The sequence below is a fragment of the Ranitomeya variabilis genome, chromosome 2 (assembly GCF_051348905.1).
Source record: "Ranitomeya variabilis isolate aRanVar5 chromosome 2, aRanVar5.hap1, whole genome shotgun sequence".
NCBI classification, from domain to species: Eukaryota; Metazoa; Chordata; class Amphibia; order Anura; family Dendrobatidae; genus Ranitomeya; species Ranitomeya variabilis.
Window position 1 is genome coordinate 947320047 of NC_135233.1, and position 20218 is coordinate 947340264.

Consider the following 20218-nt stretch of genomic DNA (forward strand, 5'->3'; position numbering starts at 1 on the left):
GGACAATGACTCGTGTATAAGCCGGAGGAAGCGTTTTCAGCACAAAAAATGTGCTGAAAAACTCGGCTTATACACGAGTATATACAGTAGTTTGTTAATTGTTAGTGACTATAATCATAGATATCTAAGCTATTCCAATATCCTGCACATGGGGTAAGCAATACAGCGAATCAGAAGAACTATACTATATTTTTAATTTTTGCTAAATTTGCTAACATTATTATTACACTTACTACATATTAGGATAGGATCTTGGAGATGGAAATACCCCCATAATAATGGATTATTTGCTGTAACTCTCACTGTAGGTTGCCCCTTTTTGATTATCAGGTGCCAGTTTATGGCAGTTTATTATAATTTGCAGAACCCATTTAACCGCATAATTTAGTTTCCATGATGACCTGATATTCTCTTTGTTCGCATGTGATATAAACAGGATCCTTCAATTTATAAGTAAATGGACTGATAATAAATGTCTGGGATGAAAAGGTTATTGATGTCGATGTGAAACAAGATAACTAAGCCCGGATATAGAAGACACCATTACACTGTGGGCTTGCTGGAGGCTGCAGATATTGTAATTCTGAGATGAGTGTGTACAGGATCATTTCCATGAAGGTTTACGGACCCCCTGGGATGTTACGGAATGATTTATCCATTCTCCAATAGACTGTACAATGGGAATGTTGCCCGTTTCTGGAATTTCATCTCCGCCAATCAGGCAGAATGCATCTACTTAGAGAAGAAGCATCTATCAGGTTACACCAGGGTTCCATCTGCTGCCTCAGTCATCAAGTCAAAGGGAAGAAATAAGGAATAGCAAGTTGTTCTATATGTCTCTGCGGATAGATCCTATGAGAATATACTGCTTTCTACGGTCAGCGACCTGTGGCTCACTGGCATATGGGGTAGCTTCCTCTATGCACTGAAGTGCTGATTGTATGTAGGGTAAGTGAAGACTTTTGGTGCAGTCATGCCTAAACTGCAGAAGAAAGTTCTCTTTTGTCTGGCTGGTATACTGAGCTTTGGCTGTGCCCTGGCGATCTCAGCTGCGTTAGGCATTCAGCTATGGGTAAAGGGAACAGTATTGTGCAAAACTGGAGCCCTGCTGGTCAATGCTACAGGGGATGAACTGCAAAAGTTTATTGGGGAGATCCAGTATGGCCTGTTCTATGGGCAGAGAGTGAAACATTGCGGACTTGGTGGCAGACCTACTACCTTTTCAAGTAAGTACAGTCGGTGTTGTAAACGTGCTTGTTTTTTTAATTCATAAATGTCGGACAATATTTTGATTATTTTGTCCTTTGTGCAATATATTAATATATTGAACATGAACATGAGAACATGAGCAGTGCACTGAGTGAAACAACTCAGCCCCCAAATGTAGATCTCAGGGACCACAGCTGTGGGTGACAGTGGGAACTTGTGATTCTGCTCTGGATGATACATATCCATGGTACATATATTACTCACCAGAAATCTGTAAATGGCTAAATAAAGCCTATAAGGAAATGTACATTTATATATGTGTCTGCGTTTGTGCTCGTACTTATGTGTAGAATAATAATAATGTGTAGTAGATGATACCTGCACAGTTGTGGCAACTCCTGATATGATATGCTTTTTTCTAGAAAATGCTTCTTCAGTTATTCCTTATTGCAAAAACAGTTATGCAAGTGTCTATGACACAAATTTTCACAGACTTGTGATAAATTTGTCATTGACAAAGGGTCATTATAGGAGAAATTTGGAAGACAATCACCCAAAGTAGGGTCTTTCCTGGCTAGAGGATATGAGAACGATAGGTGCAGGGATGTGCTCACCTGGCAGGGTTGTGGGACCACAGCACCATGGAAAGCCTAGAAAAACATCTGCGGTAGATCCAGGATACATACAAGGAGAGAAAAACCATGGAGGATGGATCTTAAACCATGGATTATATGATGAAAAAGGAGATGCAGGAGGCGATGTGTGGAGAACTGAGGTTTTATTATCAAAGATCACAGACTTCTTCATCAGGACAAAACCAAAATGTTTGTATTACTTTAGGAATCAGGAATGTGGCGTTTTATATTATTCATTGTCACAGCTGTGTATGTCCAGAAGATATATGTTTGCTTCCATTGGCAATATTTCTGCCCATCAGTGGGACTTGTTCTACCACATCTGATGCTTTCCCAAATATAACGCTTTAGTTGTCAGTTTTTTTGTCTGTGACTGTGGAGAAGATTTAGTCATGTCCACCAAGATGTCATAAATGTCACCACGAATCATTGAGGGAGATCACCTGGAGCAATAAGGAGTAACAGCCGATTACAAGGTTATTACATAAGGCTGGTTCTATGCCGCAGACAATATACATGTCACATGTTAAAAAATTGTGTCTTTTAATAAATAATGTGTTTTTTTGTTAAAGATCTGGTGAGTGTATGAATCTTTTTTGCAATTTATTTCCTCCAAAATGCACATTCATTAACGGCATCTTTATAAAAGTCGTCAGTTTTTTATTCTCTGTGTGAACCCAGCCTAAATAATTCACCAGTATGACTGGTGTGCTGAATATTGCCTTCACATGTACCAAAGTTAAATGCAGCCAGTATAGTTGTTTGGGGCATAATGAGTCTGGGTTCAGCTGGTTCAAATGAACGTATGATGCATACGTGAGCAGTCTTTGTTAAAAACGGAGGCAAACGGAAGAATGTTATTCAATAGGACTGTTCAGATGATAATTTTTGTACATGTACCAAGTGTAAGGCTGCCGTCACACTAGCAGATTTGGTCAGTATTTTACATCAGTATTTGTAAGCCAAAACCAGGAGTGGAACAATTAGAGGAAAAGTATAATAGAAACATATGCTCCACTTCTGCATTTATCACCCACTCCTGGTTTTGGCTACAAATACTGATGTAAAATACTGACCAAATACTGCTAGTGTGACGGCAGCCTAAAAGTTGCAGCTTGCACTGGTCTCAGCATTTCAGATGAAACTTGCCTGTTTAAGTCTATGGGTGCGCAGCAAAATCGTGACCCACGTGGCTAGTCTGCAAGGCATTCGATTTTTACAGATTCTTGGACATTATTAACATAGGAAACTGTATATGGATGCATTATGGAAGTAAAAAGAAGAAATACGGATGGCACACAGATGAAAATCAGACCATTTTTGATACACTCATCTGAACCTAGCCTGCAGTTATGTTGCAGTCAAAAGAATGCATCTGTATTTAGAAAACCGCACATATTTTTAAAGATTTTGTTATTTAATGGGCATTTTTGCAAATCTGTGTACAAAAAACAAATATTCAATAACTGACACTATGTAAATATATGCAATTTTGATATTTTCCTTGATAACAAGATAACTACATCTTGTCCCCACCATGTTAATACAGTTTCTAAAATATTTTAACATGAGGTTTTGTCACTACTTGGCACCCTAACTAGTACAAAAGCACTGTATACTTTCCTCCCGCAGAGGGTGCTATTCCTGCAGTGTTGGTGCCACTATTCACTGAGGGTAAGGCCTCTTTCACACATCCTGATATTTCCGGTACCAGAAAATCTGGTACTGGAGATATCCGTGTCCGTGTGTGTAATACTTGCGGCACATGTGTGGCAACCGTGTGCCGCATCAGTACCACACGAATGGTCGCCAGGAAAGAAGCGCTACAGTAAACGCTGTTCCCCGGTGGCAGGTGCTGAAGACAGCTCTCATCATTATCCCCTGCTCTGCTGGCAATCGGCGGGAGGAGAAGAGAATGATGAGAGTTATATTAAAGTCCGAACAATGACAGCATGTGGGGGCTTTTGGGACTATTCCTCCCATCATCCGACACTTGCTGCAGCTAATAACAGTGACAGCAGGAGCGAATGGTCAGGATATTCCTCAGCCGCTGCCTGCCATATAGCAAAATAAATTAATGAAAAACACGGTGTGGGTTCCCCCTTATTTTCTTTAACCAGCCAGGCAAACCACAGCTGTCAGCTTCAGCAAGGTTGGTTATCAAGAATAGAGGGGTCCCCATGCTGTTTTTTTAATTATTTAAATAAATAATTTAAAAATCAGCATGGGGTCCCAACCATTTTTGACAACCAGCCTTGCTAAAGCTCACAGCTGAGGGTTGGCATTCTCAGGCTGGTAAGATATAGGCCCACTTCCAGCCTAAAAACAGCAGCCCACAGCTGCCCAGAAAAGGCACATCTATTAGATGTGCCAATTCTGGTGCTTTGCCCGGCTCTTCCCACTTGCCCTGTAGCGGTGGCAAGTGGGGTTCATATTTGTGAGGTTGATGTTGGATCGCCCCCAGGCACAGGGCAGTGGGGTACTCGGTACCGGGTCCCTCTGTCTCGGTTCTGGGGATGTCACGGTGGCCCGACCCGGTCCGTGGCCCTGCTAAGGGGTGCCCAATTAAAGGATGTACTTTGTCAAGTGTTCGTGAAGCCACCTGTGGTACTCGGTCAGGGTGACCGACACTGCTTAGGGGTCCGCTGGGGTGATGGAATGGCAGCTAGATGGTATACCTTCCCACAGGTGAAGTATGTCCCCAGGGCTTCCCACTAAGGTTGATGATGATGGTGTAGGTCGCAGTAAAAAACGAGGACACAGGGTTGCAGTCTCTTTACCTTTTACTGTAGACTTCAGCGTCCACAATCCAGAGCACTGCTAACAGGGCTAGTTGAATCTGGCCGGTCCGAAGGCAGTTCCAGAGTTCCCTTTGCAGGTGGAAATCAGTAGCCTTCCTACTAGCGCCTGTGTGTTGTAGTACTTCCCTGCTGAGCACCATGGGATAGTCCTCACAACTGTCATGTATGTTTCTGATATTCTCTCTCTACGTCCCCCAGATGATATGGATAGGACGACCCGTATGACGGGGTAGGCCTGGAGCTATTTTATAGGGACCCTAGAGACTCCCCTCTCCCACAATTTGCCTCCGTTGTCTTCATTAGGTTAAAGGTTGGGCAGCCAACTTGGAATTATCTGTCCTGCCATAGTTTGAAGTAATGCGTAGAGCCTATTACTCCCTCGGTGTTCCGGCCACCGGCTACGCGCCTCAGAAGGATGTTGCCGATCTTAGGGCAGGACTCCTCCTGGTATTATCTCCTTGTGCTCTGCTCTCGTTTCTCACTTCTCCACAATATACTTCGCTTCTTGTCCTTTCTTAGGATGCTGCCGCAATGAGGTGTAAGCGCAGCTCCATAACATTCTATCTCTCGCTCTGTCTCTGCCAGGATCCCACCCCTGACAGGGACCTCTGTCTGCAGCTCAGATGTTCCACCTTCTCTCCCTGTCTGCCTGACAGGTCTTTCCTAGGTCTCACCCAGTAGCGTTCTCCTCTAACTTCCTATCCAACCCCCAGTTTTACCCGAGTGTGAGGAGTGGCCTAATAGATAGGACCTTTTGCTCCCCCTGGTGGCCGGAGTGTGAAGTGTAGTTTTGACTGTGATACCTGGTCAGGTGAACTCCTTTAATGCCATCAGACGTACCATCACTCCCCCTGGTGGAAGAGCGACAATATTGCAACGACCAGGACTCTGGGGCGCTGCAATGTCACCTTTGTATTGTCATATTGTCAGGTGACATCAAGCCCACGGCTTAGTAATGAAGAGGTGTCTATAAGACACCTCTCCATTACTAATCCTATAGTTATATGGTAAATACACAAATGACACAGACTCCTTTAATAATCTCAATTAAACCATACTTACAACCTCATCTAATTCCACTGAAGCCCTTGATCTCCTGTAATAAAAGTATAATAAAAAAACAACAATATACCATACCTGTCCGTTGTTCTGTCCCATGCCATAATCCATGTCTGGGGGCTAAATAGTTTTCAACCTGGACAGTGCCAAGATGCGACCGTCCAGGCTGAGAACCACTGGTGAATGAGCTGCTGCGAACGTAGCATCATTCACCAGCAGTGACATCATCGCTGGCATTTTTCCACAGTCCTGAGGTCACCACAGTTCAGCCATGCCTTGATGATGTCACCGAACAGACGAAGTTGTGGTCACGGAAAAGACTGTTTCCTACTACGCATGACAAACCTAAGAGGTTGAACTCCGCCATCTCCAAGTTGTAGGTCACAGAAATGCTGCCTTTCCGCCTGGTGGATACCGACAGTTTCCTAAAGTTGATGGCCGTTGCAGTCCCCCAGCACCAATTACCCAGTTGCCATTACTTTTCAAAGAAAGCTGTGCTTGCGCTATACCAGCATTTAGCAGACAACATCTCTGTCTGCCAGAGTGCATTTCACCACAGACACTTGAACGAGTAAGCACTGCCAAAAGCATTACATGTCGATGGGCACTGGGTGACTCTGGTGGCTGTGGGGACAGGCACTGCTCCACAAGTCTTGGAATCCCCAAGGCTTGCAGGCCAAACCTCTACATTTAACAAATATGCCACTGATTCTGCCTCCTCTATCTCCTCCACCTGCACCCTCAACCTCTGCCTTTACAAGACATGCGTTCCAACAGTGCATAGCGAACCCCCCACCACCTCCGTACTGCGCAGCCAGGGCTCACCACAATCAGGCAGTCTTAAAATTTATATGCCTTGGAGATCGGTCATATAGCTGAAGAGTTGTGGACAGCTCTCCAGGCTGGATTTGATTATTGGCTGTCTCCACTGAACCTGCATCCAGGGAAGGTCATGTCCGATAACGGTGCGAACCTAGTGGCGGCCCTACCGCGAGGCAAGGTCACACAATTGCCTTGCATGGCTCATGTCCTTAACATGGTGGTACAGCTTTTCTCAGCCACTATCCTAGCCTGGGTGGCCTGCTCCAGAAAGCAAGTAAGCTGTGTTCTCATTTTCGTCGTTCGCACCCCTCTGCTCATCGACTTGCATTGATACAGAGGTCTTGTCCATGCCAGTTAACAGGTTGATATGCGATGTTCCGACATGGTGGAATTCCACTCTGCGCATGTTGCAACGACTGTGGCAGAAGCTACAAGCCCTGACGCAGTATGTCATGTCGTATAGCCTGGGCCGACACAGTATGGAGGTGGTGCATATCACATTTACAGAGTGGACACAGATTAAGGACGTCTGCACCCTTCTGCACAGTTTTGAAATGGCTACTAAGATGATTTGCGCTGACGACGCCCTCATCAGCATCACTATTCCAGTCATTTATATGCTGGAGAAGGCTTTGAATAGCCTGAGGGAGGAGATGGTGGTCTCAGAAGACGAGGAGAAAGGAGAGGAGGCTGCAGAAGGGATAACATTGTCTCGAAGTTCAAGACTGTTGTCACACAGGTGGGTGCCAAGGGAGGGTGGATTACTGCGATCGAAGGGGGCTGGTGATAATAACAGACAAACTGTTATCGATGGTACAAGATCCAAGGAACAAATGGAGGAGGAAGAGGTGACGGCCGAGAAGAGGATAATCCACCCCTCTGTGTTGTTCGGGGTTGGCAGAATAGTACGGCGGAAACAAGCCTCATTTTTACCCAGCCACCAACACAGCATGTGCTCAGACCTCATGGTAGAGGCCGACATATAAGTGCCTTCTTGCTGCACTATCTGCAATATGATCCCCGTACAGTAATGAATATTAATAATGCTGACTACTGGGTTGCCACGTTATTAGATCCACGTTATAAAACCAAATTTTGCCACATGATTCCCACCCTAGAAAGGGACCCGCGAATGCTGGAGTATGGAAACATGCTTTTATACAACCCTAAAGGGAACCTGTCAGTAGATTTTGCCCCTATAAGATGCAGCAACTGCCTTTCAGGGCTTATCTACAGCATTCTGTAATGCTGTAGATAAGCCCCCGGTTCCGATCTGCAAGTGAAGAAAAATAAGTTATATTATACTCACCCCGGGGCGGTCCTGTGCAGTCCGGTCCGATGGGTGTCACAGGTGCGGGTGCGGTGCCTCCCATCTTCTTGCAACGCTGCCCTACTGCTTCTTCATCGCTCCCCGGCATCGGCGTTGCTGTGCAGGCATACTTCTCTGCCCTGTTGAGGGCAGAGTAAAGTACTGCAGTGCGGTGGCCCCTGGAAAGGTCAGAGAGGCCCAGTGCCTGCGCACTGCAGTGCTTTGCTCTGCCCTCAACAAGGCTGAGAAGTACACCTGCGCAGGAGTGCCGATGCTGTGGAGTGATGAAGAAGCAGGAGGGTGGTGTCACAAGAAGATGGGAAGCACCGGACCCGGACATGGGAAACCCATCGGACCGGACTGCACAGGACCACCCCCGGGTGAGTTTAATATAACTTATTTTTCTTCACTTGTAGGTTGGACCAGGGGCTTTTCTACAGCATTATAGAATACTGTAGATAAGCCCTGAAAGGCAGTGGCCGCATCTTATAGCGACAAAATCTGCTTACAGTTTCCCTTTAGAGCTTTTCCCCAAGATAGCAGTGACGCACACAGTTCACATCGCAGCTGTAGGACTTACAACCTCTAGCCTGTCAATTCGTCAAAGCCAAAACATAAGTAGCAGCAGTGGTGGAAGTGAAAGAAGCAATTTCTATGAGTCCTTTGACCCTTTTTTTTAGACCAACTCGTGCAGTAGCACAATAGAGTTCAAGTCTTACACGTGGTGAGCCAATGGAGAGAATGGTGCAGGAGTATCTATAACTAAATATCAATACCATCAGGGAGGGTTTGGACCCTTTCACATTTTGGTCTTCCAAAATGGATGAGTGGCCTGAGCTCGCCTCACATATCTTGGAGGTTTTATCGTGCCCGGCAGCCAGCGTTCTCTCAGAACGTGTCTTCAGTGCTGGTGGTGGTGTCCAGATGGATAAGCGCATACGGCTGTCCTTTGAAAGTGTTGACCGCCTAACTTTCATTAAGAAGAACAAGTCATGGATCTCCAAGGACTTTTGCACCCCAATCGCAGACTGTACAGACTAGGTGATATTGCATTTTTTAGCGTGATGCATAATGTTGAGCGATACCTTCCGATATTTGAAAGTATCGGTATCGGATGGTATCGGCCGATATCCGAAAAATATCGGATATCGCCGATACCGATACCCGATACCAATACAAGTCAATGGGACACAAGTATCGGAAGGTATCCTGGATGGTTCCCAGGGTCTGAAGGAGAGGAAACTCTCCTTCAGGCCCTGGGATCCATATTCATGTGTAAAATAAAGAATAAAAATAAAAAATAGGGATATACTCACCCTCTGACGCGCCCTGGTAGTAACCGCTGTAACCGGCAGCCTCCGTTCCTAAGAATGAGCGAGTGAAAGACCTGCGATGACATCGCGGCTTGTGATTGGTCGCGTGACCGCTCATGTGACCGCTCACGCGACCAATCACAAGCCGCGACGTCATCGCAGGTCCTTCACTCGCTCATTCTTAGGAACGGAATCTGCCGGTTGCACGTCTGAGGTCCAGGTTCCGTCGGAGGGGTGAGTATATCCATATTTTTTATTTTTATTCTTTATTTTTTACATGAATATGGATCCCAGGGCCTGAAGGAGAGTCTCCTCTCCTCCAGACCCTGGGAACCATACACTGGGAACTTCCGATTCCGATTTCCGATATCACAAAAATATCGGAACTCGGTATCGGAATTCCGATACCGCAAATATCGGCCGATACCCGATACTTGCGGTATCGGAATGCTCAACACTAGTGATGCATTAATGTCACGTAACTGTACTCTGTGATATATTTAGTGTTGCTTCTGTGGCTGCTGCTGATGATGTTAATGGAGCACCTGCTAGGGCCATGGGGTACTCGGAACCGGGTCCGACAGTTCTTGTAGGGATGGTCACGGCAACAGTGACACGGTCCATGGCCCTGGGCGTCCAATAAAAGTCCAATTGAAAGGGGAATAAAGATTATGGATAGATTGTTAGTGAAGCCACCCGTGGTATTCGGCAATGAGGAGATAACCGACGCTGCTTAAAGGGGACCGCTGGGGCCGATGGTGATGCAGCAGAGTTGTTACAGCTCTCCACGGGTAGAGCTAGGCCCCAGGGCAGTTAAGAGGCAAAAGATGGTGAATGTTGTTGTGGTACAGGGCAGGTGATGCGGTAAATAAATCCGAGGACACAACGGAGGGCAGTTTCCACACTTTTACTCACAGTTCTCCAGTTGCATTCCCTAGCTGGGGTGCTGTGTCCTCCGGGTTGGTGATCCAGCCAGCTCTCAAGTAACTTTGGGAGTACACCATGTCAGAACCCCCTTTTATGTTCCTTCCCTGGCCATCTCATTGCGCTGGCTCCTGCCTCTCTTGCCCTGGGCCTTCACATGCAGTGTTCCAAGCCAGAAGCCTCGGATTCTATTGGGCAACGTACTCTACTGTAGGTCCCCTTGATTTTATGCGGCTGTTACATGTTTTTCGGCAATTACATGTGGAAGTGGCTGCAGCACTTACAGATGCCGTAGCCTCCGGTTGGCTTGCTGAGTACTCAGTTCCTCCATTAGTCTGGGGCCAGTCCCCTATTGCGACCTGGTCCCTCCACCCAACTATGGTCGGCGTGGATGCAGGCCCCACGGGTGGATTTCTCACTACCCGTGCCCCAAGGGCCCCTTCTTTCTCTCTTCTACTGAAGCTTATCTTTCTGTTTCTTCTGTCCTTCCTTTCTCTCTTTCTACAGTCTTCTGGTCCAGGGATGAGCTCCTCTCAGCTCCAGTCCCCAGCACCAACTCACTCTCAGATCTCACTGTCACTCCCTTCAGTACTCCCTCTGCTGCTTTCTCAACCCACACCCTCTGCCTAGCTCCTCCCGGGCCCTGAGAGGTATAGCGTTGGATGCAAGTGTCTGGGTTCTGGGTAGTGCTCCCTCCTTACCTGATAGCGGAGTACCACACCTCTGGCTGAGGTGCAGTGCCTCTGTGGCAACTGGACCAGGGGCACCACATTAACACAAATTTGTGGACATGTGAACAGTCATGGTTGGCCTACATCTGCTGTATTAGCTGTAGTGAAAGACATGTCGGTCCCAATTATACTATTTCTATTCTCGTGAAAGTTATTCCACTTCGGTGGTGTCAGGCCCTCATTTTTTAAAATGAGAACACTCTCTAAGTTGGGTGTCCATCTGCTGTTTTGGGTGCAATGAAAGACTTGTCGGTCCCTAGTCTACTATTTCTACTGTGGTGAAATTGATGCCACTTTGGTGGTGTCTGCCAATAATTTTTGGAAACGTGAACACTCCTGGTTGGGTTCCCTTCTGCTGTATTGGGAGTAGAAAAAGACCTGTTGGTCCCTATTAGACTATTTCTACTGTGGTGAAAATGATGCCACTCCTGTGGTGTAAGGCCCTCATTTCTTTAAATGTGAACACTCCTTGTAGGTTGTCCATCTGCTGTATTGTGTGTAGAGAAAGACCTGTTGGTCCTTATTAGATTATTTCTACTGTGTTGAAATTGATGCCACTTCTGTGGTGGAAGGCCCTCATTTCTTTAAATGTAAACACTCCTTGTAGGTTGTCCTTCTGCTGTATTGGGAGTATAGAAAAACCTGTTGGTCCCTATTAGGGTATGTGTCCACGATCAGGATGGCCGGCGGTATCGTCGGAGCGGCAAAGCCGTTCGGTGCTAAGCCCCGCCCCCTTCTGGGACGCGATGATGCCGGATGTGTTCATTGTACACATCCGGGATCATTGCACCCCTCGCATAGGGCCCTGTGTTATTCCTTGCGGCGACGCAGCGTCGCCGCAAGGAACACGGACATGCTGCGATCTGAAAAGACGCGCAGCATGTCCGGAGTCGCAGGGCCGCCGCATGCGTGTTTCCACGCATAGTGGACACGGGATTTCAAAAAATCCCCTCCACTATGCTGGAACATCTGGACGCTGCGTGTTTGACGCTGCGGCCCCACGAAGCGTCAAACACGCAGCGTTTCCTGACCATGGACACGCACCCTTAGACTATTTCCACTGTGGTGAAATTGATGTCACTTCTGTGGTGTAAGGCCCTCATTTCTTTAAATGTGAACACTCCTTGTAGGGTGTCCATCTGCTGTATTGGGTGCAGTGAAAGACCTGTCAGTCCCTTTTCTACTATTTCTACTGTGGTGAAATTGATGCCACTTTGGTGGTGTCTGCCAATAATTTTTGGAAACTTGAACACTCCTGGTTGGGTGTCCATCTGTTTTACTGGGTGTAGTGAAAGACCTGTCGGTCCATTCTCTACTATTTCTACTGTGGTGAAATTGATGCCACTTTGGTGGTGTCTGCCAATAATTTTGTGAACAGTCCTGGTTAGGTCTCTGTCATGCGTGTTGCCTGTAGCAGTAGGCCTCCAAGACCGTCAGGCCTCGACTTCCTTTTACTCAACTACCCGTGTTGCTATCCTTAATTTTTTCTGACAATGGTAGTCTAGAAAACTGATATTTATGTCACCTGAGTGTGGCTCAGCATGAAAGCAGGTAGATGTGTTGCATGTGGTGTCAGGGCTCCCAGCAAAGGGGACCTACACCGATCTCTCACCCACCTCATCTTACTGTGACGTTCATTGGAAAGCTTTAAATGCTGTCCCAGACCCCGATACCTTATGTCTGGCTGATTGCTGCAGTTCCGTGCTGCAATTTGTACTGTGGGTGAATTGAGGCCACTTTCCTGGTGTCTGTCCCTCATTTGATATGTTTTGGCAGCATTTGAGGCCGTTCTAAGGTGTTGTGCATGCGTTTGTTTTTGCCTCCCATTGACGTGAATGATGCTCGGTAATGATCGGCGAATATTCGACGAATTAATCGGCGAATATTGCAAATTCGGCGAACGTAATCCAAATCGAAAATTGAAAAGTTCTCTCTCGTCTCTAATTGAGAGACCCTTCAATCAAGCCACACTGGATGGGGAGTAGCTGACATAGTCTAGACCGGATAACGCTATAGCCAGTTCCAAGGTAATTTTTAAGCTATATTTTTTTCCTAAAACATCACAGAGTAAAATATAATTGTTTGTAACTAAGGAGGCTTTCACTGTTTCATATCACCTATGGCACCTTTTTAGGCATCATGAACTTTCCTATAGGTTCCCCTTAACCTTTTAATGCACAGTCAAGTACTATGCATCCTGATGGGATGTAACTCATACCTCCCAACTTTTGAAGTAACAAAAGAAGGACAAATCATGCAATGCACTTAGGGCACTGTGCCAAATTTGGAACTCACCAATAGCCACACCCTCAAGCCATTTTCAATTTCTTTCTATCCTGCTAGGAGGAGATGTCAGAGGGGCAGTAGCTATGAGGGACATTCAGCAGGTGACTGAGACTGTAAGGTGTAGACCAAAATCCAGGACTATCTCACTGTATGTAGAACGTTTGGGCCCAGAGATGAACGTATCGATTCACGGGACTTCGGTCCAGCATGCATGTCAGTGCTAACCTGGCGGCTGGATAGAGGCCAGCAAATCTCTCACTGTCCGTCGTCCCCGGTGCTGCTTTTGATTAACTAAGGCTGGCACATTGCTCATTTCTAGTTGGGACCTGTGGATTCACTTTTTGTTCATTCATTCACAGTCGCAGAAGCCAGCACTTTCTCATTTTTATATAACTGCTTTATACGACATCTGGCCTTTTTTGTATCTATAAAGCTGTGTTCACACGTTGTATAAATACCATGTTTTTGGTTTTCTGCAGCTGTCCGCACCAAACTGCGCAATAACAATCTTATGTGATTATTAAACTTTTGCTGTTTTTTATGTATTTTCCCCATTATTTCATGCGTTTTTGGGTGTAGATGTGAACCAGTGGTATTTAAAATATTTTTTTATAGTACTGAAGAGCTTTGATTCTGCACTTAAAATTGCGACTCCAGGTTTTTACACACCTTTCTCTAGACTCCACATAGAAGCCTACAGAGAAAAAAAAGCACCAAAACCGCACAGTTAAACAGCATTTTTAGACGCACAGGGGGTTCAGTTTTCATGAAATCACATCCACTTTACTTGTACAGATAAACAGCAGAATTTCTGTATATGGAGCATTTACGCTTCATTTGAATACAACGGAAAAATCCAAGTAAAGTGTCTGTGATTTAATGCAAACTCATCCCTCGGTACATCTAAAGATGCTTTTTATTAAAAAAAAGAGTTAAAAACGCTGCTTCACATCTGCACCAAAAATACATCAAGGAGGAAAATACATAAAAGAAATACAGTAAACACGCAATAATCAGAGAAGATTGTTATTGCGTTGTGTAGTGCGGACACCTGCAGTAAAAAAAAGCAGTAGAAAAAACACAACATTTATACTACATGTGCCTCATCATTACATTTTTATTACATTTTTTATGGGTTTTAATAGGGAAAAAAATCTATCATGCCCATTTACCCTTCACCATAAAGAATCTGATTGCTGTGTTGTGCGGGACATTAGGATTACAGGGACACCGAAAATGTCCATGTTGTTTGCTAATTTGTCATCTAACATAAAAGAAAAAAAAGATCTCACATAACAGAATAAATGGCATTTTTGTAATTGCTTTTCCCTTTTTTTGTTATTTTATAGAAATATCAGACTTTTTCTTCATCTCTAGAATACAGGGACATAGAAATACACTGCTATGTACAGATGTATCTCAATGTACCGGTATAATCTGCCTCTGGGTTCAGAGCCTGCAATGCAGCTTCAAGTTTACAAAATTCTCCTATCTTTATAAGTGTAGCCTGTGACTTGTAGCTTAAGTATCTGTTTGGAAAGATTGATGTTGTGGGATTGATTTCCTGGGAGACCAGATCACAAGAGAAGAAGCACATTGTTTATTTATTAATGTAAGTGTGTAAGACTACAATAGTCAAGCTCTAATATTATTTTTAACTTCTGCAGTTAGGTAGGCAATCTTTAGGAATATATTAACTTTATACTTATAGTACAGTGGATTGCAAAACTATTCACCCCATTTGCATTTTTCAGGTTTTGCTACTTCACAAGCTGGAATTTCACTGATTTTTTTTTTTTGAGGGTTTGCATCAGCTCATGCAAAGAACATGCCTACAACTGTGAACATTTGCTTTCATTCTTATTGTGAAGCAAACAACAAATAGGACAAAAGAACTGAAAACTTTCGTGTGCATAACTATTCACCCCCTGAAAGTCAGTACTTTGAAGAGCCTCCTTTTGTGGCAATTACAACTACAAGTCACTTTGGATAAGTTTCTTTGAGTTTTCCACATCTTACCACTGGGATTTTTGCCCATTCTTAAAGGCAATCTTCAAGTCTGACCACAGATTTTCAATTGAATTAAGATAATGGCTAACTAGGCCATTCCAAAACATTTACTCGTTTATCCATAAACCACTTGAGTGCATTTAATCCATTATCTACCAATGTCCTTTTTTTTGGACGCCTAATCTTTAGCTTCTAGCAACTAAGATTTTATAATTTTTAAAATTAGGTCCAATTTTTTGTGTTGTGTTTGTAAAATGAATGTTTACAAAATAGGAAATAATGTCATTGTCATTTTTAATTGAATATTTTTTTTTTAAATTCGTTTATTTCCAAACATAAATAAAGTATAGCATACACATTTGTCCTTGTCTGCATGGTTACATTTACAAAGGATAATAAGGACAGCACATACATATGCCAATTATTACACAGAGGAAAAACTTATGTGTACAATTATAAAACAATCAAACACAAAGTTATAAACATAAAACTCTTAAACTACAACCAAACCAAGCCTCTGAAACTATTAAGCCACCATTTGACAATAGTAAGCAATATTTCCCTCCCTCCGCTGCGCAGTGCTTGTAGAACAAGAGTCAAACAAACCATGTCCTTGTCTATTAGTCATGTCATAAGGTGAGATGAGAGGCGTTCCATCTATCCCAGATTTTATTGAACTTACCCGGGCAACCCCTGTTTTGATAAAGAGTGCGCTCATATGTGACAACTGTATTCACCAACTCGATCCAGGATCTAATGGAGGGGGGTGAACTCCCCATCCACCGCAGAGCCAACAATTTCCGTGCCAAAAACAAAGTCTCACATAGAAAGATCCCCACATAATGGTCCCAAGCTTCCTCGTCCCATACTCCAAACAGGCAGACCAAAGGCTCCATAGGAACCGGGATTGACAGTATAGAGGTTAGCAGTGACGTCACCTCCCCTCAATATCGAAGAACAATGGGACACTGCCATATCAGATGTATAAAGTCAGCGTCTGGTGAGTGGCAACGCAAACAGTCTGATGTCGAGTATCGACCCATCCGAAAGAGTCTCAGTGGGGTTAGATACGACTGATGGATTATATACAGCTGGGTCATCCTGTTATTAACTGACGGAGAGACCTTGAGGGGGGAGTCTAAAATATCCTCCCATTCCTCGTTCTGCGTATTAGTGATGAGCCCTCCCCATTTGCTCCTCACCGAGTCCATAACAGAATTCGCTCCCACCGATAGCAAATATGTGTACAAAGAGGAAATAAGGCCCTGAGGTCCCTGTGATTTAAGAATACCTATCAGGGGCAAAGATGAGATGTTACGGTTTGTTCCCACATTCCTGACAAATGACTGGATGGCGGATCTGAGTTGTAGGTATCGGAAAAATTGAGATCTTGGAAGATCATATTTAACCTGTAGCTGTTCAAAGGATCTAAAGACCCCCTGATCATATAAATCCCCTAACGACAGGACCCCGTGGGAAACCCAAAAGCCCGCAGACGGGTGACCCACCAACACAGGGAAATAATCATTATCCCATAGAGGCATCTCAGCCACAATGTCCCCAAATCCAATTACCTTTTTAATTTTCTTCCAAGTGGATCGCGCCAATCGTATCATGGGCAACAATCGGGGGGCATTTACTTTTCCTGATTCTAGAAGGCCCAGTGGACATTTAGTGCCAGCAGAACTAACCAGGTGACTTTCAGAATTAGGGAGATAATTATGAGGCATCCATTTACAAAGTGCTTTGGACTGCCCCGCCAAGTAGTAAAAAAAAAAATCTGGTAATGCCGCTCCTCCCCCCTGTTTAGGTCTCTGCAAAGTGGTCAATTTAAGTTTGGGTCTACTTTTCCCCCACACGAATGAAGTAACATAAGAATTTAAGTTAGTGAAAAAGAATTTTGGTACGGTTACTGCGCTATGCTGAAGACAATAGTTGAATTTAGGGAGTAAGATCATTTTTATGAGATTGATACGGCCTGTTACAGACAGTGGAAGTTTACCCCAGGATGTAAATTTCGATTTGGCATATTCTAGCAGGGGGAGGACATTGAGTTGCAGATCTAATTCACTACACCGGGACATATAAATACCCAAATATTTAAATTCAGATACTACAGGTAACGGAGAAAGAGCATCAAGATTAGGTATTGGGGATTGGGACAGAGGCAATAGGGCAGACTTATCCCAATTAATATATAGGCCTGAGAACCCACTAAATTTGTCTATGGTATCTATTACCTTTGGCAATGTTTTTTCTACCTCATCCATGAATACTATCATGTCATCAGCATATAGACCGATGATATCGGTACGGTCCGCTATTTTAATACCATCAATATCAGGGGCAGAACGCAGACGAATAGCTAATGCCTCTATCGCTAGAGCAAACAAGGCTGGGGATAGGGGACACCCCTGACGGGTTCCCCTATGCAGTGAAATTGACTCAGACATGGAGCCATTTACGATTATGCGGGCCTTAGGCTTCACGTATAATACACTAACCCAATGTAGAAATTTTTCCCCAAAGCCATACCTCTGTAAACAAGCAGACAAGAAGGGCCACTCAAGAGAGTCGAACGCCTTAGCCGCGTCCAGCGACGCCAGCGCCCAACTGTTATCTGGTAATAAAGAGCTATACCGGATCACTGACTGAACCCGTCTAATGTTTATAGATGTACTCTTACCAGGCATGAAGCCTGTTTGGTCTGGATGTACAATGTCTAATATGATGGAGTTTAGCCTGGTCGCCAGTATCTTAGTAAAGATCTTATAGTCCACATTTACCAGTGATATGGAACGATAGGACCCGCACTCCAAAGGATATTTCCCCTCCTTCTTGAGTACAATAATATGTGCCTCATAAAAAGTATCAGGTAGACATCCACCCTCCCATATCTCTTTAAATACCTTCAGTAAAAGCGGAGCCAGTATTTCCCGGTATCTCCTATATAGCTCTACCGGGAAGCCATCCGGTCCAGGGGCCTTCCCAGAAGCCATATCTGTTATAGCTTGCTCTACTTCCTCCAGAGTAAACTCAGCGTCCATAAAGGCCTGCTGGGTGGGGCTCAACGTGGGGAATGCTATATCAGATAAATAACTTAAACAATCAGAAACGTTAAAACTACTCTTAGACTCATACAATCCTTTATAGTAATTATAGAAACATTGAAGAATTCCCTCAGTAGTGGAATTTAATGAATCATCTGGTGAGCGAATTTGTATTATCATATTGGATGTGTTGTGTTGACGCACCAAATAGGCAAAAAATTTTCCCGCCTGATTCCCCATTTCAAAATACGATTGTCGCGTGAAAAAGAGTTTACGCTTAGATTTAGTGTCTAAGTGTTGGGTATATAGTCTTTGTAGAGTCAGCCACTCAACCCTATTATTATTAGTCTGATCGGCCGTATATGCGGCCTCAGCCTTTCTCAGCTGTTGTTCAACCTCATCGTCCTCCTTTGACGTTTTCTTTTTGATATAAGAAATTGTAGACGATAGACAGCCTCTTAAATATGCCTTAAGTGCATCCCAAAATAAATTAATATTTTGAAGGTCTGAATGGGATTGGATGTAACAGTTCAACTGATCAACCGTCCTATCATCTGAATCTAATAGTTTGAGCCAGAAGGGGTTTAACTTCCATATTCTACCACTATTCATCTTTCCAAACACAAGTTTAAGTATAATTGGGCTGTGGTCCGAGATTCCCCTATTACCATGTTCCACATTATCCACCCACTGCACTAAGTTGCTGGATCCAAAGATATAGTCTATACGTGAGAGAGAGCGTTTAGTGGATGAGTGACAGGTATATCCCCTCTCCCCCTGATGACGTACCCTCCACAGATCCACCCAGCCGCTATTTTCTATGAACAGTGCCAACTGAGTCGGGGTTGAAGAAGGAGGGAAGGGCAAGGGATCCCCAGGAGATCCATCTCCCAATCTCACTCTATCGAGATCACTGTCCATAATTAGATTGAGGTCACCCATACAAATAACATATGCGTCTGGGTAATTTAACACAAAGCTCATTGCCATCTTAAGTACAGAGGCATTGGCCGGAGGAGGGTTGTAAATACATAATATGACATATTCGCGGGAATCAATTAATGCATGGACAAAAACAAAACGTCCCTCCAGGTCCCGTCGAGTCGCCCGAGCCTCCCATCTGACATCTCTATGTACTAACAATGACACCCCTCTCGAATAGCTAGTGTGAAATGCGTGAGCATGCCATTGTACCCAGGGCTTCTGTACATATCTGGCCGTGTCTCTGGTCAAATGCGTCTCTACCAAGCCTACAATATGGGGATGGTACCGCCTTATCTGAGAAAACACCTTAATTTTCTTTCGGGGCGATTTAATACCCCGTATGTTCCATGTCATACATATTAGTTCAGACCCCATATTCACTCATTAAAGACATGACATGCATCGACAATAATAATAAGAGTCCACATACTACGCATAGAAGGTTATAACAGTATCGAAGGCGGCTGTTACCTAGATACCTACTGAGGCTAGTTAAATTTAACAAAAAAAAGAAAAAAAAACAACTTAACAAAAACTGGATAATCCAGGAGCTTAATTCAACGCTCCCATCCTTAAGTAAACCTGGGAATACCCCCGCTGATTCCAGCGTCCGGTATTATTGGTGTACTAAGCGCTCATTGGGAGAGCTCCAGTTCAACAGTTGAAAAGTTGTAAATCAGCTTAGAATCTATCAGAGATCTGCTCCATTAGACTTCCCACGAGAACGCAGCCAGTCCGCCGCCTCTGACGGGTCAGTGAAGAATAGGGAGGAGCCATTGCTGACAACCCGCAAACGCGCCGGGTATATCATGGAATAAATAATGTTCTTATCCTTAAGTTGCCTCTTGACATCTACGAATCTTGCCCGCTGCTTCCGAAGCTCAGCAGAGAAGTCTGGAAATATCGAGATTGTAGCACCGTCGAGCTTGATGGGACTCTTTTGTCGTGCCAACCGCAGGATAGCATCTCTGTCTTTGCAATTGAGGATACGTGCCAGAAAAGGCCTGGGTGGAGCTCCAGGAGGATGAGGTTTGGTGGGAACTCTATGAGCTCTTTCCACTGAGAACATTGGGGAGAACATGTCT

The 20218-nt window shown here is 44.5% G+C and overlaps 1 protein-coding gene across 1 annotated transcript in view; it reads left to right on the forward strand.

Moving 5' to 3' along the window:
• Positions 1-782: 782 nt before the first annotated feature.
• The window catches only part of CLRN1 (clarin 1), a 49869-nt gene continuing 30433 nt past the window's right edge, over positions 783-20218 (forward strand). Inside the window, exon 1 of the mRNA XM_077292948.1 lies at positions 783-1226. Coding sequence (XP_077149063.1) covers positions 974-1226 — 253 coding nt within the window. The 5' untranslated portion in view covers positions 783-973. The remainder of the gene's footprint in view (positions 1227-20218) is intronic.